At 41.9% G+C, this 13064-nt stretch overlaps 1 protein-coding gene across 9 annotated transcripts in view; it reads left to right on the forward strand.

Moving 5' to 3' along the window:
- Nucleotides 1–13064, forward strand: part of ehbp1l1a (EH domain binding protein 1-like 1a) — a 44278-nt gene that overhangs the window by 23081 nt on the left and 8133 nt on the right. For 2 of the 9 annotated variants that reach the window (XR_013844724.1, XM_080023213.1), the window contains exons 2-14: nt 109–174; nt 354–611; nt 1140–4720; nt 4808–4859; nt 5488–5667; nt 7389–7961; nt 8441–10954; nt 11164–11347; nt 11463–11626; nt 11742–11790; nt 12005–12526; nt 12654–12702; nt 12862–12911. Coding sequence is in view for 8 of the 9 variants with exons in the window: in XM_080023213.1 (XP_079879339.1) it covers nt 109–174; nt 354–611; nt 1140–4720; nt 4808–4859; nt 5488–5667; nt 7389–7961; nt 8441–10954; nt 11164–11347; nt 11463–11626; nt 11742–11790; nt 12005–12526; nt 12654–12702; nt 12862–12911 (8242 nt within the window). In the remaining variant the exon portion in view is untranslated. The remainder of the gene's footprint in view (nt 1–108; nt 175–353; nt 612–1139; nt 4721–4807; nt 4860–5487; nt 5668–7388; nt 7962–8440; nt 10955–11163; nt 11348–11462; nt 11627–11741; nt 11791–12004; nt 12527–12653; nt 12703–12861; nt 12912–13064) is intronic. The other 7 variants (XM_080023216.1, XM_080023218.1, XM_080023214.1 and 4 more) reach the window with 6 other exon arrangements.

Here is a 13064-nt window from a genome sequence, read left to right on the forward strand (position 1 = left end):
TACCATATCCCTTATGCCTGCAACATAATTTTTTCAGAGATTTGGTGCATTTCTTTTTATGTTAGCAGGACAGTGTCTGAAAGGTCCACTTCTCAATTCTATTTTCAGACACTTGCATTGCAGAATGTGGCACTCCATACCTGACATGCCCTTAATATTGAGCGTTAGAGAGAGGTGGGTTGCTTTGGTTTAGTCGCTCAGCTGTTTTATTCAACCAATAACGCTTTTGCATCTCATCAATGTCTTGCCTGATTTACAGTGCAATCTATGTTTTGTTGCTTCTACATTACATTAATTTTTTTGCTTCATTGCATTTATGTAGTTTTCCCTCCCCTTGTTTTTTATTGTTTCAGCACTTCGGGACAATTCCCCACTCAAACAAACAAGAGAGCACTATATGAATTGGAAGGATGTGTTGACAAAGAAGCAGACACTATTGGAATAACAGCGTTTGCTAAGGGCCGTGGTTTAAAGCTGGAAGGGCCCTATTACGAAGCCTTATTAGTCAGACCGTTAGAATCCAACACCAGAATAGATGGACTTGCTCCAGCTAGACAGAGTGAGGAAGACACAGTGAATGGGGGAGGTGTTTTCAGACACTCTGAGAGTGGGTAAGTGGAAGACAGTCTTGTGCTTTGTCTCAATTATGTTCTAGTGACATAGGTTTAGTTAGTTGTGTTGATTTGCATGGTGTGGCATTACGTTTGATAACTATATTTATGAGTTGAACAGAACTATTACATTTTTTTTAATCCAAAGAATGTAGTTCCAGTTTGTATCTAGCTTCATTGCATAATGATAGTAATTCCTATAATATTTCCAATCAGAATATTTTTGACATATTTGTGTATCAGTAGAATTTATTATTATAGGGGTTATAACTTTGTTCAGTAATAAGATCCGAAACTACCCTTCCTAAAGCCATAATACCAAGTGTAATTTAGCAGTAGTAATTTACCACCACAGTACTGAGCAGTAGTAGATATAAAACTGCAAATGTTTTACAGCTTAAATGTAGTTTGATATGTAATTGGACACATTTAGAAATATGGATGTGGAATATGCATATGGGTACTAGTTTTTCTTTGTATTTATTTTTACTCACCATTGACTTAAACTATAATTTCCTCTCCCCTTAGACATGAAAGCATGGTTTCACTGCTGCCATCGTGCCCAACTGTTGCTGTTGCCCCAGGGTTCCCATCCATTGAAATACAGTCAGAAAAATGTCCTGCTGACAGGAGGACACTATGGGACAACCTACCAAAGCCAACCCTAGAGTCTAATATAGTCACATTAGAAGAAGAGAGGAAGCGGTTGAAAGGAAATGTCATCATGGTCTTATCCTGTCCACCTGCAGCCAGAAATAATGGTTTCCCTTCTATGAGAACCAGACATGATGAAATGATGGCAGAGAGGAAAACGACCACAATTGATTTGAAACCAGTATGTCCAATAGTTGTTGGTAGCCTTGAATTACCCTCTCTTGAAAGGATGGATCCATACAGACTTGAGGGAACGTCAGATGAACTTATGGAAGGCACGGAGCACACAGAGTCTACATACCCTGGAGAGGCAAGACTCCCAAATATCTCATCAATTAAGAGGCCTGAAATTAAACAGAAAAAGCCTGTGTTCATAGAGACATGTCCCAATGTCACAAATATTCAGGGCATGCCCTCTAGAATCTCCATCAAGGAGGTAAAATTCTGGCTTATAGATCAGCAGCCACTATGGAAGAAACAAACAAAAGAGGGGAAAATATTGCTGTACCCAACATCAAATGTGAATCTCAAAAACAGGACAACAATGGGTTTACTTGTGCCAACTTGCCCAAAAGAGGCCAGAGCCCCAGGGTTCCCCTCTCTACCACAACACAGAGACACAGTCTATCAGAGATGCAACATGGTTGATATCTTGCCCACTTGCCCTGGAGTATCCAACATCCCTGGTTTTATTTCTGTTGCTGTGCCTGATTGTGGATCATGGTCTTCTTGCCAGGACATACTACTGGAAAACAAAATGAAAAATAAACTTGACGTCAGGATGGATATTCCACAAATGGAAAGATATGAAACTAAAAATATGATAGCCTTAGTATCATGTTGTCCAAAGCAATCTAGTGTTCCAGGTTTTCCATCAGTACCACAGGACAATTCAACGGCTTATGTTACACAAAATATGGTTAGCCTGATACCTTCTTGCCCAAAGGCCTCCTGTATCCAAGGTGTTCCATCATTACTCAAGTCTTTGAGCAAAGACTGGGAAACCCATTACAAGTCTTTGTGGGAAGATCAGAGAAAAATCAATACAATCACCATTGAAGATATATCAAACAAGAATGAGATGAAAGCAATGGTATTACTCACCCCAACCTGCCCAAAAGAAGCTTGTATGTCTGGATTTCCTTACATTCCTAAGCCTAAAGCGATCGACTTTGGACCCAGTGTGTTCAGCCTTCTTTCGTCTTGCCCCACAGTTTCTCGAACAGCTGGGTTTCCATCCAGGCAGATAGCTGCTTCCAGAGACTGGACAACTAATTGTCAGCCATTATGGGAAAGGCAAATTGTGGAGAAACCTTTATTATCGCCACACAAATGTGAAACAAACAAAGAATTCAGGGGAATGTTTCTTCTTGTATCAAGTTGCCCAAGTGAATCCCAGATCCCTGGCTTCCCCTCTGTGCCACGGCCCAAAATTGTTTATTTTGCAAATGTGCCAAACATGGTCAATTTTTCAAATTCTTGTCCAACAGTCTCACAAATCCCAGGTATCCCCTCATCTCCTGTTACAAACCCTAAAGAGTGGACAATCAGTGAGGCACAATTTTGGATGAGCAAAGCTAAAGACAAGGAGGTGTTATTAACAGACAGTTATGAAAAAGTTTGGAAAACAATGAAAGCAATGGTGGCCCTGGTTCCATCATGTCCAAAGGATGCAAAGATTCCGGGATTTCCATCGGTTCCAAACCCCAAAACTGTTCATGACGGACCAAATATTGTAAATCTTCTCCCATTGTGCCCTCCCATTTCCACAATACAGGGATTTTCTTCAATCATGGAGAATAAGAGAGTAAGTTGGATCACAGAAAGGTGGGAAATAAAGAAGAGACCAGTACAAAAACAACAGGTTATATTTGAGAGATCACAATGCAAAACAGACAACATGAAGAATATGTTGTTTCTTGTACCATCCTGTCCTAAAGTAGCAACTCCTGGTTTCCCATCTATTCCAGATCCACAAATTGTGTATTATGGGTGGAATATAGTCAACCAACTCCCTCAAGTTCCCCAACTTTCCAGTATACCCGGATTTTCATCAGTTAAACAAACCAAGGTAGTGGAATGGGTTGCTGAACTGGGTTCATTAATAGAGGGACCACAGAAGAGGCATCAGGCTATGATTGAAAAATCAACAGTTGACCTAAACAATGCAGTCAATATGTTTGCCTTAGTTCCGTCTTGCCCCAGACTATCCATTATACCTGGCTTCCCATCTGCTCCTCGGTGGAACATGTCAAAATTTCTACCAATTTGCCTGACAGTGTCCAGTTACCCTGGTTGTGCTTCTCTCCAAGGAGACACCAAACTAGAATGGCTTGTTGATCCTGAGAGCTTGTGGGAGAACCTTCGATTAGAGAGAGTTTCTGAAATTGACAGTCTAAACCAAGAAAAAGAAATTCTGAAAGACATGCTGGTTTTTGCGTCATCTTGTCCAAAAATATCTGCAATTCCTGGCTTCCCATCTGCTCCTCGGTGGAACATGTCAAAATTTCTACCAATTTGCCCGACAGTGTCCAGTTTCCCTGGTTGTGCTTCTCTCCAAGGAGCCACCAAACTAGAATGGCTTGTTGATCCTAAGAGCTTGTGGGAGAACCTTCGATTAGAGAGAGTTGCTGAAATTGACAGTCTAAACCAAGACGAAGAAATTCTGAAGGGCATGCTGGCTTTTGCGTCATCTTGTCCAGAAGCATCTGCAGTTCCTGGGTTCCCCTCTGTACCTCGATCCAAATTCAAAACGGAAGCCAAAATGATGAGCCTCATGCAGCACTGCCCCAGAGCTTCATGCATCAGAGGTTTTCCGTCTATGACTGAAGTTCAAAGCACAGGTTGGCTAATGGAACCAAAACAACTCTGGATGAAGCCTCAGAGAAAGCGGTTCGAGATGATCATGCTGCGTTCTGCGCAGGATTGGCCATATAGTTCCAATGTTAAATGTATGATGGCATTAACGACATCCTGTCCAAAAGAGTCTTGTTTGTCAGGTGTCCCTTCTGCTTTGGTTAAGAATAGACCAGCAAACATGGTGGGTTTATATGCATCTACCCCATGTGTTTCAAGGATTCCAGGTTTTCCATCAGCCAGGATGCATAGTGCCTCATGCATGGATAAGCAAGATGTGATAAAAACCATCAAGACCCACCTCACAAAGCCACAAAATGAGAAGACATTTTTTATTGTGAAGTGGACACCAGAAGACGAGGAGAATTTAAAATTTATGTCAGCAATAGCTCCAGCATGCCCACGTGCTACTCAGATTCCTGGATTCCCCTCCATTCTACAGCTCAATCCAAACGTTGCCCCTTTGATGCCTACTGCCAAGGAATCTACCAGGAAATTCAAGGGAATTGATTCACCTGTCCTTTCAAATATTAGAGACGCAAGCAGTCTTGGCTGCCCCTCCACATCTGTTATGAGTCCAGCCGTGGCACATGTATATGGTGAGGAATTTTCTGTGTGTGGGTTCAGTGTCGCAGTTTCAGAGGTGCTTTCTTTTTAGCGTTTGACATGTTTTTTTTTTGTAACAGTAGAGAAATTGAAAGGAAGTGCAGAAAAAAACATAGAGCCTGTACGTCATGGGTAAGTAGATGACCCCAGTGCACCTGCATGGTTTGCTGTGAATATGGAAGAATTATGTTGCAATTCTAACATTGTCTGGAGTGGGCAATTAAACTAAATCTAAGTTTAAGTTTAAACTAAAACTAAATGCCCTGCGGAATCTGGTCCTAATCTCTGGTAACTCATGTATTAAGTGGGTGGTATAATTTCAGCATCTCTGGATAGCCTATTCTAAAACTGCTGCTTTTTTGTTCTTGTAAGAGACTTTTCACCTTTTCATGCAAAAAGAGGGACACAGAAACAAAAAGACAGTGTTTGGAGTTTGTGTGGGGTGGTATGTGCAAGCCTCGAGCATAAGCGATTGACCCTTTCCTGACCATTTTTCTGTTGTTTTGCAATTTGATCCAATGTCACATTGTTGGTTGCATCCCTTGCACAGTTGATCAGTTTGGGGACATTTTATTCTCTTTTCTGATTTATTAAGTCTCTGTCTCGTCATGAATGCAGGAAATCCACTTCATATTGAGTATACTGACAATGCTGTTCAGGGAACGGTTAGCAGGTGGTTCTCTTTCGTCAAGTTTTTTTTTTGTTGTTTTTTTTTTCCTTGAAGAATACTGTTTTAAACACTTTGTGTTTGGGTCCCCAGCAACCCAAAAATAGAGAACATAGCAACAGAGGAAGTGGACACTCGGAACAAGTATGTGGATACACTGGAGCCAGCAGTAGCCTTAGATTGGGAAGTACTGGAGGCGGAGTCCTCCTTGTCAGAAAAGGGCGAAGAGAATTCTGGATTAGTACAGGCAATTGTGGGCGTTTTCCACAGAGGGTAAGTGGCAGGTTGGTGTGAAATAACTAGCTTGCATGCTATAGTGTACAGTATGCAGTGATATTGTCTTTGACACTTAATATTAAGATGAGGATATGACACTGTCAATAAAACGGCATCAATTTAGTTATCATACAGTTTTGAAGGGTTAGCTTCTAATCTGTTTTCATAATTTAGATTTTTCTTGTAGCTTTTCATAAAACAGTGTTTTCTTTTTGATTAAAATTAACCTTGATTACAGTGTCCAGTTTTGCTGTGTGATTGACATAGCCACTGTTGGTGTTGTGGTTGGAATGCTGTTTGTACTAGCTACAAAGTCTGCTTGATCTTCGGACCTTTTTCTTTTTATTTATTTTTTTTAATTTAGAAACTCTTTGGCGAATAAAGCAGCCTCTTAGGCAGGGAAACAAGTCAACAAATAATGTTTAAAACAAGGGTTACAATGCTGCTAAATTGAAAGGAGTTTTTTATGCAATTAAAATTTTACATGGGGTGCTTGGCTGGGGCATGGATTAAAACTGCTAAAGATGTTTTAGAGTGCTTGATTGTTGGCAATATCTCCCTTAAGATTGACATGACCTCATTTCACATCAAAAAAAAAAAAAATTAACACCCAAAGGCCAAGGCTTGCCCTTCAATAGTTGTGTATTCTCTGTGTATGCATGTACAGTATATGCTGTTAATCTTTTAGGGGTGGGCATTCAATCAATCAGTCTACAGATTCGCTGCAACTTGACGTTTTGTTTTATGAGTTTGTCGTTAGGTTTAGCTCGTTCACAGGCTGTGTGTAAAAGGTGATTAAATGTCAAACTATATGGAATAATGTAAAAGTAGAGTGCATTTCTTTTTTTACAAATTAATTACAGAAAGAGAAGAGATAGGCGGGAATGCATTTCATAATGATTGGCGTCATATTTGTTTTACAACAATCAAGCTCAGAATATACAACTTCAGACAAAAGAGGGATGTCCTCCTAATGTGGCTATGTATGGAAACGATGAAATTTAAGTATAAAGTAAATGATGCTATGTTTAAGTAGACGTCCATCAAAAGTAGTATACAAATACATGTTGTACTGTAGTACACTTTGGATTATTTTCAATGAAAAAAAATTATAAATCGGATAGTCTTGGACTTAGACGTGGATAGAACATGATGCAACAGGCATTGCCACATTTTATTTTAGCATAACATGAAATACAATGTCTCTGTTGCAATGTGAACGGAGGAACATAATGTAATATAATATCTCAAAAAGTGATCGTTGGAACATATTGCTATGACTACCACGACCACTACCATTAAGTGTCTTAAAGACACAACATAATTTTGACTTCAGTGGAACCATCAACTTGCAGCTAACCTGTGTGAATGCATTCATCTTTATACAATATTTGAGTCAAGAATATATTTTCTGTAATTAATAATCATGAGTTTATGTTTTTATTTCAATACTCATTGACATGTGCCATTGAGTGTACTTGGAACCAATCAGCCTGGGAAATAAATTAAAATGCCCATCCCAAATACCTTAACTTGTTATACCCATAAAACGTGGCCTGCCTGACATGTGCATTTTCATTAATCATGTGTGTTAAAAAAAAAGTCTAGATTAATCTTTCAAGTTTTTCTGAAATCTATGCAAAAAAGTTTCTTTAATCACCCTGTGTTTTAGCTTGGCCCTCTCTCCATTTACTTACTTAAGTATCCATTTTCCCCAGTTATGAGACAGTAGCATCCATTTTGGGGCCGTCCAGCTCTGTTGTAGCTGAGGTTCTAAACCAACCAGAGCTTGTTTCTTCAACCGTGAACCTTGAAGACAAAAGGGCCATCGCAACAGTTGGGCCTTCTCCGCTTTGCCCAGAGGACACTACTCTTGTCCAAGAAATAGTATCAGCAGAGGAGCCCCAGAGCATGGGGCAAACCAAAGGCAGCATTGAAGTCCCAACAAGTGCTGAACCATATATGTGGGACTTCGGCGATGATCGATCAGCATCGCCATCACCAACTACAGACAGCGATGATGGTTTTTTGGGAGTGGTGGGCTCAAATGTAATGAAGAAATGGCCGCCGTTGACAGAGGCCGATATCGGTAAAATATCGCAGGAAGCCCTCAAGGGAACGGAGGAAGGGGGGGCTTCTGTCGATCTATGGGATGCACAGGAGAGATTATTCACAGAGCAGGATTCAGTTCAAGCATTAACTTGTGTTGAGGGTTTGTCTGCAGAGATCCAGGCTGAGACAGGACAACAGGTGGTTAGCAATGTGTCAACAATTGATCTCCTGAATAAAGGGTGAGTGCCAGGGGGACAATTCCCCACTGCACGGTGTGTTATGAATTTGTCACCTTAACTCTGTCTTTTGTCCTGCTTATCAATGCTTGCTCAGGCCCTAGGGACGTGCTTTGTGATATTTGAAGGCATAATTGTTGCATAATTCTTAAAAGCTGAGGTTGTCGTTTTGTTTATGTCCATTTTGAATTTACTGTTGTCTTGAAATGGATGTGTTTAAAGTGATGCAGAAGTGATGTGATACCGTTGAAATATTGTTAAGATTTATCTGTTGAGCTATGATTGGTTTGAAAATCAGGTTGGTATCTTTCTGGTTTGTTTCCTCACAGTTTATTGGCTCTGTAACAACTTAAGCTGCGATGCTTGTAATGGGAGCACTTTTGTGTGGAATGCTTATGAGGTCATGGAGTTCTGGGTGCTTAATCGAAAAAGCTATGACAATTCTGAAGCCTTTACTTTTTTTGTCTTTAAACCTCCCAAAGAGCACGCATAGAGGAAACCTCTGCCAGAGCCATAGAACTTTCAACAGAAGAGTCTGCAGTAAATGACAACTCTGAAGAATATAGAGAGATGAGCTTCGATAAACCCTCTGTTGACAAGAGAGCCACTGCAGTTGCACAATCAAATGTGGCTGTTCCTCAAAGAGGGAGAAAACACAAACGGGAAGTTCCTCCAAGCCCTAAACAGAAAGCCTGTAATCAAGAAGAAGATACAGAGGTTGTTCCATTGCGCCCAATAAGGAGAAAGGATAGTCTAACTAGAGAAGGCGAACAAATGCCTGAAGATGTGTCTATCAAAATCCAGACGGAAGTTTTCCCACTCCAACGTCTAAGGAGAAATAATGCCAGTGTTTCCCCTGAAGGTCTACCAAAGGTTTTTGCTGAAGACAATGCTACATTAGAGTATATTCCTACACAGCCGACTGTTGAACTGATCCCTCCCCGCAGAATAAAGAAAAGAGATAGGAGCCTTCCTCCAGAGGTTCCTGAGAAAGCTGGTGAACGAGAAAAAGTTGCTATTCAAGCACCCATAGAGGTGGTTTCCTCACATCCTGTAATGGAAAGACATAACAGAGTACCTCCAGAGGCACTAGAAGGACACATAGACAAAAGAGAGAGTGAATCCTTGAAGATACATGGAGATCTTGTCCCTCCTCGTCATGTGAGAAGAAGAAATCGTAGTCTGCCACCTGTAGCTCCACCGAAAAACAATGACTCCAGTGAAACCCTTCAAAAACACTTAAATAGAGAAGAAAGCTTGGTTAGTAAAGACACTCTTCCATTGCCTAATGATGAACAGCAAATTAATACCCAGGCCTCAGGCTGCCCCGAGCCTTCACACATTGATGAATCCAGCCAAACAGCCACAACGCTGCCTGCAAGAAGAGAATACACCTTCACTGAAGATCACTCTGTCAAAACTGATGTCACTGAAAATGCTTCTTCACAGACACATCCATCAGAGGAGATAAGAATTAACTCTGATGCTCCTGAGTTCCCGGAAAGAGACCCTGGTGAAAATATATCCAATTGGTTAACTACTGTTGTGAGTCCTCCCCATAACACAGGAGCTAAACAAAGCAACCAAGCCACGCCAGAAATAAAGTCTTTCATTGATTTTGGTATTGAGCAAACTGCACATCTCTCAGTTATAAGAAAGATTGCCCCTCCAAGATGTAGCAAGAAAGTGCTTGAAGTGAAATTAAACAAAATTGGTGATGATGAAGCAATTAAAGTTGAAGATAAGAATGCTATGAACATGGAATTGGAACCGGCAGCCCAGTCTGAAAACACAGTTGCAAATTTTGTTAAAATGCGTGTAGGTGAGAAAAAGCAGGTAAACCTTCTAGAAGACCTCTCTGTTAAAGTGGCTGAAGTCCCTTCTACTCAGAAAGCAGAGGACATACCAGAGTTGAAGAAAGAGGAGAAAGCATTGTCTCTTCCTATTCCAATGCCAAGAGTGAAGAAACGTCTTAGTGGTTCCTTCCCAGACGATTTCACTCCTACTGAAGGAACATCTTCTGTCCAGTCAGATGCCTCTATTTCTAGTCGGCCCTCCCAAGGAGAAGGGGCCCAGCAACCAAGCCTGTGTTCTGGAGAACTGGTAACACCTCAGCAAAGTACAAGGAGTGGCAGCCTTCCTCCTCTACCTCCTGCTGGTCATCTTTCTGTACCTAAGGATGCAGCACCCCCTGTGCTTCTCAGGAAAGGCCCACTGAACTTTGAGAGCAAAGATTTTGTAGAAGGAGGTCCTGCTTCAGAGATGACACTTGGACCTCCAGGTTTGCCTGTGCCAAAACCAAGGGTGAAAAAACGTATAAGCGGATCATTCCCAGAAAACTTTACACCATCAGGCTCTCCATCTCTTTGCCCAAGCTCACTAGAAGTAATGCTCAGTGATTTCACAGAACAGAATGAACAGGCAAGCATGCCTGTTCCAATGCCACGCCCCAAAAAGAGACTTGGCACCACTTATCCAGATAATACTCCACCTGCAGACACTGCAGAAACACAAACTCCGGAGGCTCGGCCAGAGGTTGCATCTCCAAGCCGCCAAGACTCAGGGGATTTCTCTGCATCGTTGGAATCAAGCACCATCTCTGAAGGAAGCTTTGTGACAATCCCTCAACCAGATGTCACTCCAGACATGGAACAAGAAACAAGCCCTGTAAAAGCATCGTCAAAGACAGATTTTCCTCAAGTTGAAACCATTGCACATGCTGACAGTGAGAATGTTCAGGACGAGAGCGACGAGGGCTGGACCTTTACAGATAAATGTGCAGAGACAGAAGACACTAAGGCAGCTGTGGAGTTCATCACTGACCAAACAGATATTGAGATTTTTGAGGCAGAACCTGAGAAGAGATTGGTTTCAAATCCCACAGCTCAACAAGACGACTGGCTGCACGTAGAGAGAACTCGAGAGATGAGGGTTGAAGAGGTGGACTTTTGCCTTGTCTCAGTAGATGTAGCTGCTGGTGGTGTAGAGGAAGAAAGGTAAGGTTGGTGTTGGTCCATATTCAAAATGGTTGTGTTTTGGAAGCATATAAACGGATCAATGATGTATTTTTTTTTATATCCACCTTATTTGAGAAATAGCTCTTCTTTAAGCAATACTTTGTTTTAAATGGATGGTCACATACCCTTCAAAACATTAAAATGACTTACTAAACACTTCGACATTTATTTTGTGTTTCCATTCTCAGTCAGAGAGAGGCAGCAGAGAAATCAGCCAGTCCAATCAGTCAGCCCGTCCCTGTGCCTCGTGGAAAGAAGCGGTTAAGTGGTTCTTACCCAGCCAAAGATGACCTGCATGTTACTAGTTCCCACCCAGCCAGTGAGCCAAAAACACCCCAGAAAAGACTAGCAGATGCCCAGGAAATGGCACAAGTATGTTGTTATTTCTTAGTTTATAATTTGATAAGAAGTCGTTTTGATCTCTGCCTGCAAGATTCAATTGAATAATTTTGGTACTGATACTCTTGCACAATGCCTGTAATTCCAGAGCCAACAATCCCCAGGCTTAGTCACCTCGAGTCAGTCATTACTCGAATGGTGTCAGGAAGTCACAAAAGATCACAAGGGGGTTAAGATAACCAACTTCAGCACCTCTTGGAGAAATGGACTTGCCTTCTGTGCCATCCTACATCACTTCTATTCAGAATCAATGTAGGCAACTCTTGAAAAAATTGCCTTGCAGGCAAAATTGCTACATTTTCAATCTTCCCACATATAGTGCCTGATTTACATACAGTATTTCTAATGAATTTATATCTTTGTACAGTGCTTATGAGATGCTGGACCCTTACAACATCCAGGGTAACAACAAACAGGTGATAAATGATTGATCATTCAGAAAGCCGCGCTTTCATAATTCCTATTTTGTTCTTGAGAAAATAGTTAAAAATAAGGAAAAATAAACAACACAGGATCGAAGAAACCTTTATTTTCCTTGATTGTATCAAATAACATGCTACTATGTCCGTGGAAATGTTCAGAGCGTTGTAGATTTGTTACTAATTTACTGTTATTTTTCTGGGTCCCCAGGCCTTTGATGGCTTTGCAGAACTGGGCATTTCAAGGCTAATGGAGCCTTCAGACATGGTTATGCTCGCCGTGCCCGACCGGCTTATCGTCATGACCTACCTTAACCAGATCCGTACCCACTTCATGGGCCAGGAGCTCAGTGTTCTGCACATAGAGAGAGACAGCAGCGAGTCCAGCTACACCATGGCCAGGGACCAGGAGAGCGCCGATCCCCAGGTAGCAGCTCGCTACTACGCTCTGAGGCTCCAGGAGGAGGGCGTTGCTCTGGAGACTAATAGGAGCACGGCCACGGTTGAGAAAGAGGGTGACCGGGAAAACAAAGCCACAGGGGCTGTGGTCCCACCTCCCAGAGCCAAACGTTTGCCGGGCGCACGGACAAGTGGACTTCAGGCGCCCCTAGCGCCACCTAGGACCCACTTCCTGTCCAAGACTGGTTTCTCGCATGTTAAAGATGCCGACCTTGTGAAGAAGCGGAGGTCACAGCGGAAGAGCGGCTCTGGAGATGAATTGGAAATACCCACGGTAAGAAAATCCTAAATTACTCTTTCATCCTCACCCTCGCACTCCTTCATATCTTGTTTGGCCCAGCTCTTCTCTTCCAACCCCGTTTGTGCAAGTGACGAAAATATGTTTACATTTTTGTTTGTAGGTTGTTGCAAGACAGGAGAGCGAAACCGCACAGAGGAAGTCAGAACTGGGTAAATATTCATGAAGCAATTCAGTTGACACCCAAGGTTAAGGGAGGTGGAATTAGACATCATTTTACTTAAGGCTAACCGGTTCCTGGGGTTGAAAATATATACCACAATGTGGTCATGTTTATTCCATGATGAGGTTTCTGGGTTTTCTCATTGCAGAGCGGCGGGAATCTGCATCCGCTGGTGAGGGCCGGTCAGAGGAGTTCCAGGTCGGCTATAGATACTAACATATGCGTTCTGCGCGAGCGCCTCGTGTCGCTTCCGCACATCTTAGTATTTTAAGTAGTTTTATTATTTTTTATATTTTTATTTATTTTTAGAGCTTACTGTGCGTGATCACCAGGTGTCATGACATCTCACTG

Source organism: Zeus faber (assembly GCF_960531495.2).
Source record: "Zeus faber genome assembly, chromosome: 22".
Lineage (NCBI taxonomy): Eukaryota > Metazoa > Chordata > Actinopteri > Zeiformes > Zeidae > Zeus > Zeus faber.